Consider the following 17,249-nt stretch of genomic DNA (forward strand, 5'->3'; position numbering starts at 1 on the left):
TAATATATAATTTAATTGTATTACAGAGAACCACTGTCCTCGATGGATACACTAGGATACGGATGAGAGCTCCATCGCGATCCAGAGTACACACCTCTACTCAACCTGCCTGCTGAGCGTATCAAACTTGTAATGAATACAATTAAATCATATCACTGAAGTAACAAAAATGTGTTTTATTTACATGGACTTTCTACGAAATTTCATTTTACATGTGTATCTCATTATTTGTTGGTATAGCAAATATATTATCTACTATATTCGATTTTAACTTTTGATAATTATATATCGTAGCGATATGTGCGTGAGCCTCATCGACTGGTTCACAAAACGAGCCTATTAAAATAAATCATTTTATTTGAAAGATTTGATTGTGAGATTTTAAAAAAAATATTTACTTTAAATATTACACTTAAAATGAACTCTTTGCAAATATAAACGTTATTACATTTGGAAGGCATCCCGAAAATAAGTTAAGTAATCAAAAATCTTGTTTAGTTATCTCTGAAAATAATTACTGCGAATAACATTTTTTCAAATTTTCTTATTTTTAAATTTTTCCCTTTATATCCGCAAATGATAATAATAACACTTACTTATGTAAAAAACAGGTAGTTATATCTTTTGACGAATCGTGAAATTATTTGTATGAATTACTCAGCCATGACTTTTCTTTCTTATTTTTCTTATCAATGAAGGGTCTAAACTTATTATTGTAATGACTCCAAGTTACTAATTTTTGGCACATTATTATTCAATAAGTTTGAGGTTGGTTGGAATTTATTCGAAACAAAAAACCAGCGCCCATACAAAAAACGGACATGTCCTTTAAAAAGTAAATAAAATGTTCAAAAAAGCATAAAAAAATTGAGAAAATATATAATATTTTCTAATAATGAAACGAATAACAATAATTTATGATTTTGTGAATGATTGAACAAATGAAATAAACTGAACTGTTTAAGTAATTTTTATAATTCAAAAATTCAATCATAATATGCAGCTATTAAATCGGTAAAAAATCAATAACTGTAAGTTGATTATAGACTTTGGTTTTAACTGAGCGAAAACTAAATAATTGGCTAAAAAAGTAACTAAAATTTACAAACTGGACATGTGCAGCAATAAAATGTTAGCCTTGCAAATATTACTGTAATAAGAATTCAAATCAACGCCTACACTTATAATCTTTAAATGCCTCTAAATTCAATAGCATAACAATAGACTCAGTTTAACGATAAATGCGTCCACGTAAGACCGGTGTCAATACAAACATTGATAAAAAATGCGCTCTTTAACAAACCATTTTTATGTGATATATTTATTCTTTTCAAACAACATCTGCAGCAATAAAAATGTTGGCCTTTCAATATTACTTTAATAAAAGCATATTACCGCCTACACATAAAATCTTTAAACTCACGCCTCAAATTCAATAAATAATAATCGCTGCATACCGATAAGTAGTCCAATTAACTACTTCAAAAAGGTGTTAAATAGTTCAAATTAGGATGAAAAAAAGGTATTTCGTTATTAACTCAAAACTATTCATATTTAAGATAAAAAAAAGATAAGAGGAAATAAAAAACAATATCTCCAAGAAGCTAATAATTTTAGGTCAATTATTTTAACTTTAATGTTAATACATATTTGTAAATACAGAGATTGGAATAAAATGTTACCGTCTAAGTTTTTGAAATTAAATAAAATAACAATTCAAATAATGAAATCTATTATTATTATACTATGATTTATTATTATAATATGAATTATTGAACGAATTGAATAAACTGAACAGTTTAAATTTTACGATTCAAAATTCAATCATAATATTATGCAGCCATTGAATAAATTAATTATAGACTATGGGTTTAAAGAGACCGAAAACTAAAAACGGCTTAAAAAGTAGCTAATCATAATTTACTTACAAAATATAGTTGTGACAAATATGGCGGAAATTGCTTTAAAATGATTATTTTTGAATACAACATAAAGTTTGGTTTGTTAAAAGTTAAAAAGAAGGTAATCAGGCACATAATATGATATAAAATAATTAACGTAATGTCGTTTCTCATTTATTAAAAATAATGCCAAAAATTCAACAATAAAAACACTGTAAATCGCGATTGTCTCCAAACTATAAATTTTTGTTATTACGTTCTTTACGCCGACGATATGCATCTTACAAGTATAGGAATTATCGTCATAGCATAGACGTGCGCGCATCAATTTTAATTTCGTTTCTATTATACACTCAGCAGCGGTTCAGTGGTGTTACGTAACGTCATTGCAAGTAGCCAGCAGGCCAACGACTAATATCGATCTATGCAATTGATCCCAAGCCCCGCCTCCCAAACGTAGTAAAACAAATTTGCCAAGTTATTTTTGACCCTTAGGGTGGTCGACCGCCAACTTTGCTGATTGTACATAGAAAAAATATATTCAAATAAAATAATTAATCTAGCTAACATGTAAAATTTTAAATATTAAAATGCGATACAGTGGACCCAATTACAATAAAATATAAATACAAAAGTATTTAAGACATATCTGGCAATGATTTTAAATATTCTGTACGGAAAAATTCATTAATCCGTCCTTTGCTAATTTCAATTTACTATTACACAAGTATGCTCAAGCTTTTCTTAGAGGGGTAAACAGAGATGGAAACTACAAAGATAGATAAATAAAATATCCGCGCCTAGGAAAACTTAGGCATGGGATTTATTTATTTTCAAATAGGTTTTATCCCAGACTATGTTTCCCACTACAGGAATATTTGGTAAAAAACCTTTTTAGTTTGTATAGGTATAAAATAAATATCGGACGGTAATTTATTTTAATTGACCTGTTCGTAAAAATCCATAAGCTGTTAATTTTTCGTATTTTATAACTTTTAAAAAGCTATAAAAGTGTTTCTCTTATTCTATATATAAATGCCAAAAATGTTAACAATGTATTGATTCGGGGACATATTTTATATTCTAAAAAGTGTTTCTATCAAATTCGTTGTTATTCTGGTGTGTGTGTGTAAAATAGTGAGGGCAAATATTGTTTTCGTTCCCAATTATAAAAAACCTTTTCGTTTTGTTTTACTTTAAATCATTTATGACTTGTAAAAAACATAAAAGTAAAAGTCAAAGTTTTCAAATATAAATAACACAACCCAAAAATACTTTAAATTTAATCTCGTTCACATTTAATTTTTTGTTTGTTTTAATAAAGTAAAAAGCAACTCTCATGCCCCTCGTGAAGTTTTTCGATATGTGTGAAATGATAAATTATGATCAGACTTTTCAACAATTGTTTTGACAATGCACGGCTTTTTTCATTAAGGATCAACCATTTTAGCAATCTTAATCTTTTTAGAATTTCTCTTAATTTTATTTTCATCTTGAGTTATAATAAAAAGATCTCTTAACGTTTTTTACAATCAAATAAAACGACTTTTAAAATGTTATAAATATACTATACTTTTGCCGCGCCTCAGCCCGTCTGAAATAGTTTTTACAAGGATAAAATCCCGCTATACATAGAGGATAAAGAGTAACTATATTCTCCCAAGTGACAAACTATCTCCGTACTATATTTTTAGCGGGGATAAAAAGATCCCCATATACTTTCCTGAGACAAAAAGTAGCAATTGTCTTCCTCAAACTATCTCCATACTACATCAACAACATAATTTCAGTGGTTCAGCCACAAATCATAACAGACAGTTACTTTCGCATTTACAACAAAATTATTACCAGCCAGTATCTTGAAAAACAAAGCTTTTTTAATTCCCTGTCACTTTCCGGAGCTTTAGCGTCTCTGATTATCACCGATATTTGAAAAAGCAAGTAAAATTGCAAACGGAATGAGAACACCGTACACTTTTCAAATCACACTTAACCTATCACTTATATAAAAATACTGCACAATACAACTTAGAATAAATTTGTTCAGGTCCGCCATTGTTTTTACACAACACTCATAGCCAAAAAATCTAAAACCTGTATACTAGGCTAATATTTTTTTTACATAATTATCATATATTTTTGATTAGACCATTTTTTTTAATTTTTTTTTTAGTTAAGGCCATTTTTTTCAACAATAGCGGATCTAAAACTTTAAATGCATTAGAATGGAAAAAATCTTTTGTTCGACCGATTAATACTGTTTTTTTAACACGACAATCGAGTACTAGTATTTTTAGATGCAACAACTATTATGCTTGATATTAAGTAATGAAAACGGTAAAATATTCAATCTAATATAGAATGTTTTGGTTCAAACTTGAATATCTCTCCAACTAAAGGACATGTCAAAACGGTTATTTATTCGACAAATATTCTATTATTCTAACCAAGATACGCTTATATATATACCAGCCCTGTATTATATACTGTCCCAATGCTGCACAGGCCTCCTCTACTACTGAGAGGGATTAGGTCTTAGTCCAGCACGCTGGCCCAGTGCGGATTGTTATACTTCACACACCCTCAAAATTTCTATAGAGAATTTCTCAGGTATGCAGGTTTTCTCACGATGTTTTCCTTCACCATTGAAGCAAGCGATAATTCACAAAGAATACACACATAATTTTTAGAAAAGTTAAAGGTGTGTGCCCTTGTGTTTAGGACCAGCGGGCATAAATTTATTTGTTTCTGAGAATAACATTTACTTCAATTCAATTTTTAGATTGTGGCTCCACCGTTGGCAGACGATGATTTTGCCAATGTCAAAGTTGAAAGTAGGAAAAGTTGCGGTACATTTTTATGGGTCTAATATTATCTATGACTGTTGAGCGGTAAATAAAGCAATGACAATACAAAATAATCGAAAAACATTACTTTATACCCGCGAATGACAATAACTGACAGCCAACGTTATATACTACATAATAAGGTTATATTCCCGTGTCACACGTAAATGTCATGTAACTGTCATGTTTGCCGGCAAACATTCCGATGCTTTAAGGGTTAGCGAGATAGCGACCTATTCCACCTCTTTTAGCGAATCAATGAATTGATGGAGGTCTCTAAAATTATTGTTGTAATGATTCAAAGCTTCACATTATGGCCACTCTATAAAACTATAAAACTGCATACCTTAGAAGTTCTATATAGAAATTTTGAGGGTGTGTGAAGTCTGCCCGCACTACGGCGTGGTGGACTAAGGCCTAATCCCTCAGTAGTAGAGGAGACCCGTGCAGCAGTGGGACAATATGTAATACAGGGTTGATATTATTATGTTATTATATTAACCAATAAGTTTGAACTTGGTTAGAATTTGTCCAAAATAAAGAATCATCGCCTATACAAAAGCGAACATGTCCTTATACTGTTTTGCGTTTTTAGTTTTCATGGATTCGGCCATGGTCGAAATCTAACGACTTAAGTACAAGAAGCGATTTAGTGCCGTCGCATCGTAGAGTATGTATTATGCAAACGGCATTAGATTAAATGAGTATTTGCCAAAATAAATTTCTCACGAAATAGTTTTTCAGCTATATTTTTACGATTTCTTTTGTTTGTCTTAATACATTAATTCATTCAAATAATATAGGAATTAATTCATTAACAAACAAAAAAAAGACAAATGAGACAGAAAAGATCGTAATATTTCGCAAAAACTATTTCGAAAGCATTTATTTTGAGAAATACTATAATATAATTACCGTTTTCATCAAAAAAAAAGTCAGGAGAAGGACAATACCGCGTCACATGCTTTAGTAAATACAACGTCTTTTGAAAAAGTGAAAAATGTATGAATATTTTTTTTTTCTTTTTTTTATCATCAACGTAACTTCAATTCACCTAATAAGCGAAGTGCAGCCCAAAGTAAATGCCGTCCGGCAAGATACAAACATCTCCGGATGGTCGGCACAGTCATGCCCGCCTGCATAATTGCTTCATGTTCCGCTTGAATGACCTCAAGTTATAGAAAGTAGGGAATAAATATCGACAGCAGGGCCTGCTGTCGATATTTATTTTGTATTTTAAGTACCAATTTTTTTTCTTTACTTACGTGTAACGTGTTTAAGGTATTGTTCCGACCCGGACGAGAAGTTTGTGTCGTTGCATCGAAAAAAAAAATATTGCACCAAAACCGCACATTTTCAATTAAAAACTAAAATAAAGTCCATATTTAAAGTTGTAGGATTGTTGTTCCACAGCTAGAAAAAGAAGTATATATTTTTTATTTTGGAAAACTCGGCAAAAAGTTGAGCCTAATATGCGTTCGTAAAACTATGTTTTTATTTATTTTTGGTAAATAGTGTTTTTAATCAAAATTTAAATTCTTTTAATCATGGGAAATATAATATTTTTATTGGCTTGGATTAAAAAAAAAACAATATTAAATATTTTATTTTTTTATGTAGTTCGCATGAAAAAAGTATTTTTAATAATTTATATTTTCAATTTTTTTTTCTTTTGCCAAGTTTTCCGCCATCTGTATCAACTAACACTATATTTAACTTAAATAACACAAAAATAATAAAAAAAAACTTAAAAACTCAGGATGTGACTATTAAAAGATAAACAAAACTTAGTTTAAAACAAAAAAAAACTGCGTCAATTTTTTCCTGATAGATTTTTCTATCAAAATTCAATCATGTACCTAAAGGAGAAAAAAAACGAAAAAATCAATAAAAACATAAAAAAAAATAAACACAGATATTAAACCAATACAAAATATAAAAAAAAATATTAGATAACAAATAAAGAGCTCATGAATCCTATATCTTGTGCAAAATATTTAGGAAAGGAAGAAATATCAACGAATTGTATAATCAAAATGCTTTACGAAAGTCTACCTTACACGAGATACAATAAAGATACTTTAAATACGTGTACATAAACACAAGTCATGAACACAAATAAACAGTGGTGGGGGCAAGCTCGCGTTTATACAAATTGGACGAAAGTAAGTGATTTCTAACCGAATTTCGGCCACGGCGACCAATCTCAACAGAGATCAGCAGGAGATATTATACTCGTAGTGCACGAGTGTGCAATTCACAAGCACACTCTGTTCCTTCTCATAGTCCGGTGAGACGACATGACCGGAGAGAGATCAGCAGGAGATATTATAGTGTACGAGTGTGTGCAATACACAAGCACTCTCTGTTCCTTCTCATAGTCCGGTGAGACGAGATGAACGGAGAGAGATCAGCAGGAGATATTATAGTGTACGAGTGTGTGCAATACACAAGCACTCTCTGTTCCTTCTCATAGTCCGGTGAGACGAGATGAACGGAGAGAGATCAGCAGGAGATATTATAGTGTACGAGTGTGTGAAATACACAAGCACTCTCTGTTCCTTCTCATAGTCCGGTGAGACGAGATGAACGGAGAGAGATCAGCAGGAGATATTATAGTGTACGAGTGTGTGCAATACACAAGCACTCTCTGTTCCTTCTCATAGTCCGGTGAGACGAGATGAACGGAGAGAGATCAGCAGGAGATATTATAGTGTACGAGTGTGTGCAATACACAAGCACTCTCTGTTCCTTCTCATAGTCCGGTGAGACGAGATGAACGGAGAGAGATCAGCAGGAGATATTATAGTGTACGAGTGTGTGCAATACACAAGCACTCTCTGTTCCTTCTCATAGTCCGGTGAGACGAGATGAACGGAGAGAGATCAGCAGGAGATATTATAGTGTACGAGTGTGTGCAATACACAAGCACTCTCTGTTCCTTCTCATAGTCCGGTGAGACGAGATGAACGGAGAGAGATCAGCAGGAGATATTATAGTGTACGAGTGTGTGCAATACACAAGCACTCTCTGTTCCTTCTCATAGTCCGGTGAGACGAGATGAACGGAGAGACATCAGCAGGAGATATTATAGTGTACTCATTATTTGTTGGTATAGCAAATATATTATCTACTATATTCGATTTTAACTTTTGATAATTATATATCGTAGCGATATGTGCGTGAGCCTCATCGACTGGTTCACAAAACGAGCCTATTAAAATAAATCATTTTATTTGAAAGATTTGATTGTGAGATTTTAAAAAAAATATTTACTTTAAATATTACACTTAAAATGAACTCTTTGCAAATATAAACGTTATTACATTTGGAAGGCATCCCGAAAATAAGTTAAGTAATCAAAAATCTTGTTTAGTTATCTCTGAAAATAATTACTGCGAATAACATTTTTTCAAATTTTCTTATTTTTAAATTTTTCCCTTTATATCCGCAAATGATAATAATAACACTTACTTATGTAAAAAACAGGTAGTTATATCTTTTGACGAATCGTGAAATTATTTGTATGAATTACTCAGCCATGACTTTTTCTTTCTTATTTTTCTTATCAATGAAGGGTCTAAACTTATTATTGTAATGACTCCAAGTTACTAATTTTTGGCACATTATTATTCAATAAGTTTGAGGTTGGTTGGAATTTATTCGAAAAAAAAACCAGCGCCCATACAAAAAACGGACATGTCCTTTAAAAAGTAAATAAAATGTTCAAAAAAGCATAAAAAAAATTGAGAAAAAATATAATAATTTCTAATAATGAAACGAATAACAATAATTTATGATTATGTGAATGATTGAACAAATGAAATAAACTGAACTGTTTAAGTAATTTTTATAATTCAAAATTCAATCATAATATGCAGCTATTAAATCGGTAAAAAAAAATCAATAACTGTAAGTTGATTATAGACTTTGGGTTTTAACTGAGCGAAAACTAAATAATTGGCTAAAGAAAGTAACTAAAATTTACAAACTGGACATGTGCAGCAATAAAATGTTAGCCTTGCAAATATTACTGTAATAAGAATTCAAATCAACGCCTACACTTATAATCTTTAAATGCCTCTAAATTCAATAGCATAACAATAGACTCAGTTTAACGATAAATGCGTCCACGTAAGACCGGTGTCAATACAAACATTGATAAAAATGCGCTCTTTAACAAACCATTTTTATGTGATATATTTATTCTTTTCAAACAACATCTGCAGCAATAAAAATGTTGGCCTTTCAATATTACTTTAATAAAAGCATATTACCGCCTACACATAAAATCTTTAAACTCACGCCTCAAATTCAATAAATAATAATCGCTGCATACCGATAAGTAGTCCAATTAACTACTTCAAAAAGGTGTTAAATAGTTCAAATTAGGATGAAAAAAAGGTATTTCGTTATTAACTCAAAAACTATTCATATTTAAGATAAAAAAAGATCATTAAGAGGAAATAAAAAACAATATCTCCAAGAAGCTAATAATTTTAGGTCAATTATTTTAACTTTAATGTTAATACATATTTGTAAATACAGAGATTGGAATAAAATGTTACCGTCTAAGTTTTTGAAATTAAATAAAATAACAATTCAAATAATGAAATCTATTATTATTATACTATGATTTATTATTATAATATGAATTATTGAACGAATTGAATAAACTGAACAGTTTAAATTTTTACGATTCAAAATTCAATCATAATATTATGCAGCCATTGAATAAATTAATTATAGACTATGGGTTTAAAGAGACCGAAAACTAAAAAAAACGGCTTAAAAAAGTAGCTAATCATAATTTACTTACAAAATATAGTTGTGACAAATATGGCGGAAATTGCTTTAAAATGATTATTTTTGAATACAACATAAAGTTTGGTTTGTTAAAAGTTAAAAAGAAGGTAATCAGGCACATAATATGATATAAAATAATTAACGTAATGTCGTTTCTCATTTATTAAAAATAATGCCAAAAATTCAACAATAAAAACACTGTAAATCGCGATTGTCTCCAAACTATAAATTTTTGTTATTACGTTCTTTACGCCGACGATATGCATCTTACAAGTATAGGAATTATCGTCATAGCATAGACGTGCGCGCATCAATTTTAATTTCGTTTTCTATTATACACTCAGCAGCGGTTCAGTGGTGTTACGTAACGTCATTGCAAGTAGCCAGCAGGCCAACGACTAATATCGATCTATGCAATTGATCCCAAGCCCCGCCTCCCAAACGTAGTAAAACAAATTTGCCAAGTTATTTTGACCCTTAGGGTGGTCGACCGCCAACTTTGCTGATTGTACATAGAAAAAATATATTCAAATAAAATAATTAATCTAGCTAACATGTAAAATTTTAAATATTAAAAAATGCGATACAGTGGACCCAATTACAATAAAATATAAATACAAAAGTATTTAAAGACATATCTGGCAATGATTTTTAAATATTCTGTACGGAAAAATTCATTAATCCGTCCTTTGCTAATTTCGAAAATTTACTATTACACAAGTATGCTCAAGCTTTTCTTAGAGGGGTAAACAGAGATGGAAACTACAAAGATAGATAAATAAAATATCCGCGCCTAGGAAAACTTAGGCATGGGATTTATTTATTTTCAAATAGGTTTTATCCCAGACTATGTTTCCCACTACAGGAATATTTGGTAAAAAAACCTTTTTAGTTTGTATAGGTATAAAATAAATATCGGACGGTAATTTATTTTAATTGACCTGTTCGTAAAAAAATCCATAAGCTGTTAATTTTTCGTATTTTATAACTTTTAAAAAAGCTATAAAAGTGTTTCTCTTATTCTATATATAAATGCCAAAAATGTTAACAATGTATTGATTCGGGGACATATTTTATATTCTAAAAAAAGTGTTTCTATCAAATTCGTTGTTATTCTGGTGTGTGTGTAAAATAGTGAGGGGCAAATATTGTTTTCGTTCCCAATTATAAAAAAAACCTTTTTCGTTTTGTTTTTACTTTAAATCATTTATGACTTGTAAAAAAAACATAAAAGTAAAAGTCAAAGTTTTCAAATATAAATAACACAACCCAAAAAATACTTTAAATTTAATCTCGTTCACATTTAATTTTTTTGTTTGTTTTTAATAAAGTAAAAAAGCAACTCTCATGCCCCTCGTGAAGTTTTTCGATATGTGTGAAATGATAAATTATGATCAGACTTTTCAACAATTGTTTTGACAATGCACGGCTTTTTTCATTAAGGATCAACCATTTTAGCAATCTTAATCTTTTTAGAATTTCTCTTAATTTTATTTTCATCTTGAGTTATAATAAAAAGATCTCTTAACGTTTTTTACAATCAAATAAAACGACTTTTAAAATGTTATAAATATACTATACTTTTGCCGCGCCTCAGCCCGTCTGAAATAGTTTTTACAAGATAAAAATCCCGCTATATAGAGATAAAGAGTAACTATATTCTCCCCAAGTGACAAACTATCTCCGTACTATATTTTAGCGGGATAAAAGATCCCCCATATACTTTCCTGAGACAAAAAGTAGCAATTGTCTTCCTCAAACTATCTCCATACTACATCAACAACATAATTTCAGTGGTTCAGCCACAAATCATAACAGACAGTTACTTTCGCATTTACAACAAAATTATTACCAGCCAGTATCTTGAAAAACAAAGCTTTTTTTTTAATTCCCTGTCACTTTCCGGAGCTTTAGCGTCTCTGATTATCACCGATATTTGAAAAAGCAAGTAAGAATTGCAAACGGAATGAGAACACCGTACACTTTTCAAATCACACTTAACCTATCACTTATATAAAAATACTGCACAATACAACTTAGAATAAATTTGTTCAGGTCCGCCATTGTTTTTTTACACAACACTCATAGCCAAAAAAAATCTAAAACCTGTATACTAGGCTAATATTTTTTTTTACATAATTATCATATATTTTTGATTAGACCATTTTTTTAATTTTTTTTAGTTAGGCCATTTTTTTTTCAACAATAGCGGATCTAAAACTTTAAATGCATTAGAATGGAAAAAATCTTTTGTTCGACCGATTAATACTGTTTTTTTAACACGCCAATCGCGTACTCGTATTTTTCGATGCAACAACTATTATGCTTGATATTAAGTCATGAAAACGGTAAAATATTCAATTTAATATAGAATGTTTTGGTTCAAACTTGAGTATCTCTCCAACTATAGGAGATGTCCAAAAACGATTTTTTATTCGACAAATATTCTAACCAAGATATGTTTATATATATCAGCCCTGTATTATATACTGTCCCACAGCTGGGCACGGGCCTCCTCTACTACTGAGAGAGATTAGGTCTTGGTCCAGCACGCTGGCCTAGTGCGGATTGGTAGACTTCACACACCCTCAATAGGGTTAGTTGTCATGGTTGGCCATGTTTGAAATCTAACGACTTAAATACAAGAAGCAATTCTATACCGTCGCATCCTAGAGTGTATGTTTTATGCGCGCGACACCTTTTTATCAAACTCATGTGCAAACTATAGAAACTGGATAAGATTAAATGAGTATTTGCCAAAATAAATTTGTCACAAAATAGTTTTTCAGAAATATTTTTACGTTTTTTGTTTTTTTTTTTGTTTGTCTTAATACATTAATTCGTTCAAATAAAATAAGGAATTAATTCATTAACACAAAAAAAGACAAATGAGACAAAAAATATCGTAATATTTCGCAAAAACTATTTAGATCGTTTTTTTTAAGAAATAGGCTATTATTATTACCGTTTTCATTAAAAAAAAGTCGGGAGAAGGACAATACCGCGTCACATGCTTTAGTAAATACAGCGTCTTTTGAAAAAGTGAAAAATGTATGAATCGTTTTTTTTTCTTTTTTTTATCATCAACGTGGCTTCAAATCACCTGATGTTAAGCTAAGTGAAGCCCAAAGAAAGTACCGTCCGGCAAGATATAAGCATCCCCGGACAGTCGGCACAGTCATGCTGACCTGCATAATTGCTTCACGTTCCGCTTGAAGGAACCCAAGTTATAGGAAGGAGGAAACACAGGAGAGCCTGCTGTTTTTTTTTGTATTTTATGTACCAATTTTTTTTTCTTTAGTTTCGTGTAACGTGTTTCAGATATTGTTTCCCCAACGAGAAGTTTGTGTCGTTGCATCGAAAAAAAAAAATATTGCACCAAAACCGCACTTTTTCAATTAAAAACTAAAATAAAGTCCATATTTAAAGTTGTAGGATTGTTGTTCCACAGCTAGAAAAAGAATTATATATTTTTTTTTTATTTTGGAAAACTCGGCAAAAAATTTAGCCTAATATGCGTACCGTATTTATGAACTATGTTTTTATTTATTTTTGGTAAATAGTGTTTTTAATCATCAAATTCTTTTAATCATAGGAAATATAATATTTTTATTGACTTGGATTAAAAAAAACAATTAACTATTTTGTTTTATTTTTTTATGTAGTTCGCATTAAAAAAGTATTTTTTAATAATTTATAAAATTAAAATCTTTTCTTTTGCCAAGTTTTCCGTCATCTGTATCAACTAACACTATATTTAACTTAAATAACACAAAAAAAAATAATAAAAAAAAACTTAAAAACTCAGGATGTGACTATTAAAAGATAAAAAAAAACTTAGTTTAAAACAAAAAAAAACTGCGTCAATTTTTTCTTGATAGATTTTTCTATCAAAATTCAATCATGTACCTAAAGGAGAAAAAAACGAAAAAAATCAATAAAAACTTAAAAAAATAATTAAACACAGACATAAAACCAATACAAAATTATAAAAAAAATATTAGATAACAAATAAATGGCGGTAAAAGCTCATGAATCCTATATCTTGTGCAAAATATTTAGGAAAGGAAGAAATACCAACGAATTGTATAATCAAAATGCTTTACTAAAGTCTACCTTACACCAGATACAATAAAGATACTTTTAATACGTTTACATAAACACAAGTCATGAACACAAATAAAAAGTGGTGGGGGCAAGCTCGCGTTCATAAAAATTGGACGAAAGTAAGTGATTTCTAACCGAATTTCGGCCACGGCAGCCAATCTCAACAGAGATCAGCCACGAGATATTATAGTGTACAATACACAAGCACTCTCTGTTCCTTCTAATAGTCCGGTGAGACGACATGACCGGAGAGAGATCAGCAGGAGATATTATAGTGCACGAGTGTGTGCGATACACAATCACTCTCTGTTCCTTCTCATAGTCCGGTGAGACGACATGACCGGAGAGAGATCAGCAGAAGATATTATAGTGCACGAGTGTGTGCAATACACAAGCACTCTGTTCCTTCTCATAGTCCAGTGAGACGACATGACCGGAGAGAGATCAGCAGAAGATATTATAGTGCACGAGTGTGTGCAATACACAAGCACTCTGTCCCTTCTCATAGTCCGGTGAGACGACATGACCGGAGAGAGATCAGCAGGAGATATTATAGTGCACGAGTGTGTGCAATACACAAGCACTCTCTGTTCCTTCTCATAGTCCGGTGAGACGACATGACCGGAGAGAGATCAGCAGGAGATATTATAGTGCACGAGTGTGTGCAATACACAAGCACTCTCTGTTCCTTCTCATAGTCCAGTGAGACGACATGACCGGAGAGAGATCAGCAGGAGATATTATAGTGCACGAGTGTTCAATACACAAGCACTCTCTGTTCCTTCTCACAGTCCGGTGAGACATCACCGGAGAGAGATCAGGACCAACGGCTTTACGTGCACGAGGCACGGGGGTATCATAGCCAACTTAACGAGCTGGCTAATTTTTTAAATTTAAAAACCCAGTCACAATTATTTTAGCCCGACCCGGGATTCGAACCCAGGACCTCGCGATAGTCGTACTCGTATCGTATACAACTACGCCACTGAGGCTGTCTATACGTTGGAGTATGGCACTTGTTAGCCAATAGACAACGAGGAGCGACTGAGGAACCAATCACATTGCACTTCGGGCCGTTAACAATCAAATTGACCAATCACAAATGTGCTCACGACTCGTGCCTCTATAAGATATGTTTTCCTTTCCCAAATACAGTGTAAATTTTACTGATATGAGGTGTTGATGCTTATGACGATGATTTCATGATCTAAGATATATTCGTATTTACATCTTTCCTATTTTTTTTTAATGTGACCACACTACACCTTGGTATGTTGAGACGAGATTTCTCGCTAGTAGACTCAAGGTCAGTTCGAATATACAGGGTGATCCCGGAACGTTTATGTAGGCCACTATGGCGAGTTATACACCCTGTGTACGAAACTATCAGGAGGGATACGAATAAACCACTTACCATCAGGTACAGTAGGGTCAGTGTGCCTTGCACGTATAAAAATATATATGTGCGTTCAGAACTATTTTCATTTGATTTCTTAGGGGATAGCTGTCTATACTTATGAATTAGTTCATTATTATGCCTCCCGCTTTGCTATGGAGTGGACAATTAATATTTCCAACTCCCTATCTTTCTATTTGATTAATTTCGTTGCGGGATAATGACAAGTGTTCCCTGAGACTCGGCGAGCTTCACCGCTCTGTCATGCGTGCCACTGCTGATCCTTACAGGAGTTGTAGTGAGTGTGAGGGCGGGAAAGTCTCTATTGTTATGAATGCCATTGATAAGATGGCAGAATATGTTAAATGCTTAAACTAATACATAGATAATTTATATGTTAGTTGATTTAACAGATGTAAGATGGTTTTGAATGAGATAAAATGATTACAAATATATTTTATAATACTGCGTGCAAGGAAAACACATTCTTATATGCATTATTATAAGACATAATATGATACATATAGAAAGATTATAAATAAATTATTTTATCAGATGTTAGTTATAGCTGAGTTAAGCTGAGAATGGTATGACAGATGACCTCACAATGATATTACAGCTGAACTTGGTATATTACAGCTGAACTCAGTATGATCTTACAGCTCAACTCAATATAATATTACAGCTGAACTCAATATAATATTCCAGCTGAACTCAGTATCATATTATCGCTGAATTCAGTAGTGTATTACAACTAAACTCAGCATGATTACAGCTCAATTCTGTTATATATTACAACTGAACTCAGTGTGATATTACAGCTGAACTCAGTATATTACAGCTGAACTCAGTATATTACAGCCTAACTCAGTATGATGATATAGCTGAACTTATTATGATACAACAGCTGAGTTTACAACGAAGTGTAGACTAACACTGACCTGCTTTGCACGCTGGGAGTGTTCCGGTGCGAGTCGGGCGAGTGAGCGTAAGCCGGCGACGACATGTAAGATGGTAATGTGGTCACCAGCACTGGCTTCACGTAGCCGTTCTTTAGCATCTCGTTCTCTGTTATAGAAGGAAAAGTGTATCACAAAGGGTGTTTTGTAATTAATTCTAAAGCTAAGTTGAGATTATACAAGATCGCGCAGTAATATATCGCGCGAGAATTTCCAGATGCGTTTACACTGGCGATAATCTTTTAAGCAAGTGTGCTCCACCGTAAACCACATCAGTTATTAGTCGAGATAGTGATCAAACGCAAGTCTATTTTGTAAAGGGATATTTGATTACTTATGATTGTGGTAGTATATATTTTATTTCCGCCCGGATAGCGACCAAACACAAGGTGTTAAAACGCCCTATAGTCGACTGCCGAAGAGTAATCATCTCTCGTCAGTCGACATATTGGACACCACTCCACTTACCATCAGATACTGTAGGGTCATTTTGCCATGCACTTGTAAAATAAAGACCCGTATACAGGCTAATGTTGACATTGCGTTACTAAATGAAACCACATACTCGTCTTCACCTTTGCTGACATTGTACCGAAAATCATCCATTAATAACGAATATTTTCACCAAAAATCTTGGTTTTAGTTTGCTGTTTTTTTTTTAGTTTATAGTTAATGCGAATATGGCGTGTGCGTGAGTATATTTTTGACTGAAAATATGATGATGCTGCGAGGAATTATGTTAGAGTAGTAGTAGTAGTGGCATTAGGGCGCGCAAAATTAAAATTACGTTGTAATATTTATTTTGTTCAAAACTCACTTTTTTATTTTACATTTACGGCTCAAGTAACTTATTTTCAAGTAGATAACTATGTGGTTTCATTTAGTAACGCGATGTCAAAATGACCCTGTATATAGCTTCTTACCTGGTTTGGTGTAGTACTTGGAGAACATATCATCTTTGGGCAAGTTCGGGTACAGGAACTGCAGTTGAGTGAGGTCGAACACTCTATCAGCCAAGGGACGCAGCATCAAGTCTCGGGAGGTGAAAGGCTGCAGACTGAAGACCTCGTTGCCTTCTGTTGAAGAGAAAACAGTATAAGAGGTTGTGGCAATAGGTGTCTTGTAAGCAAAGGGCTGCCTGAGTAGATACTACGACAATGAATGAACTGCTCTAAAAAAAACAATAGGGGACCGGCCTATGCTTGATTTTGTACATTATTCTGTATGTAATGAC

At 32.2% G+C, this 17,249-nt stretch overlaps 1 protein-coding gene across 6 annotated transcripts in view; it reads right to left on the minus strand.

The window, feature by feature from the left end:
- Window positions 1-17,249, minus strand: part of LOC115451759 (signal transducer and activator of transcription 5B) — a 67,867-nt gene that overhangs the window by 11,189 nt on the left and 39,429 nt on the right. For 3 of the 6 annotated variants that reach the window (XM_037436417.1, XM_037436412.1, XM_037436415.1), the window contains exons 19-20: window positions 16,939-17,091; window positions 15,998-16,124 (exon numbers count right to left, since the gene is read on the minus strand). In XM_037436417.1, the coding sequence (XP_037292314.1) occupies window positions 15,998-16,124; window positions 16,939-17,091 (280 nt within the window). Of the gene's footprint in view, window positions 1-6,418; window positions 6,607-10,653; window positions 13,463-15,997; window positions 16,125-16,938; window positions 17,092-17,249 lie in introns of those variants that run through there. The other 3 variants (XM_037436419.1, XM_037436421.1, XM_037436423.1) reach the window with 3 other exon arrangements.

Source organism: Manduca sexta, chromosome 1 (assembly GCF_014839805.1).
Source record: "Manduca sexta isolate Smith_Timp_Sample1 chromosome 1, JHU_Msex_v1.0, whole genome shotgun sequence".
NCBI classification, from domain to species: Eukaryota; Metazoa; Arthropoda; class Insecta; order Lepidoptera; family Sphingidae; genus Manduca; species Manduca sexta.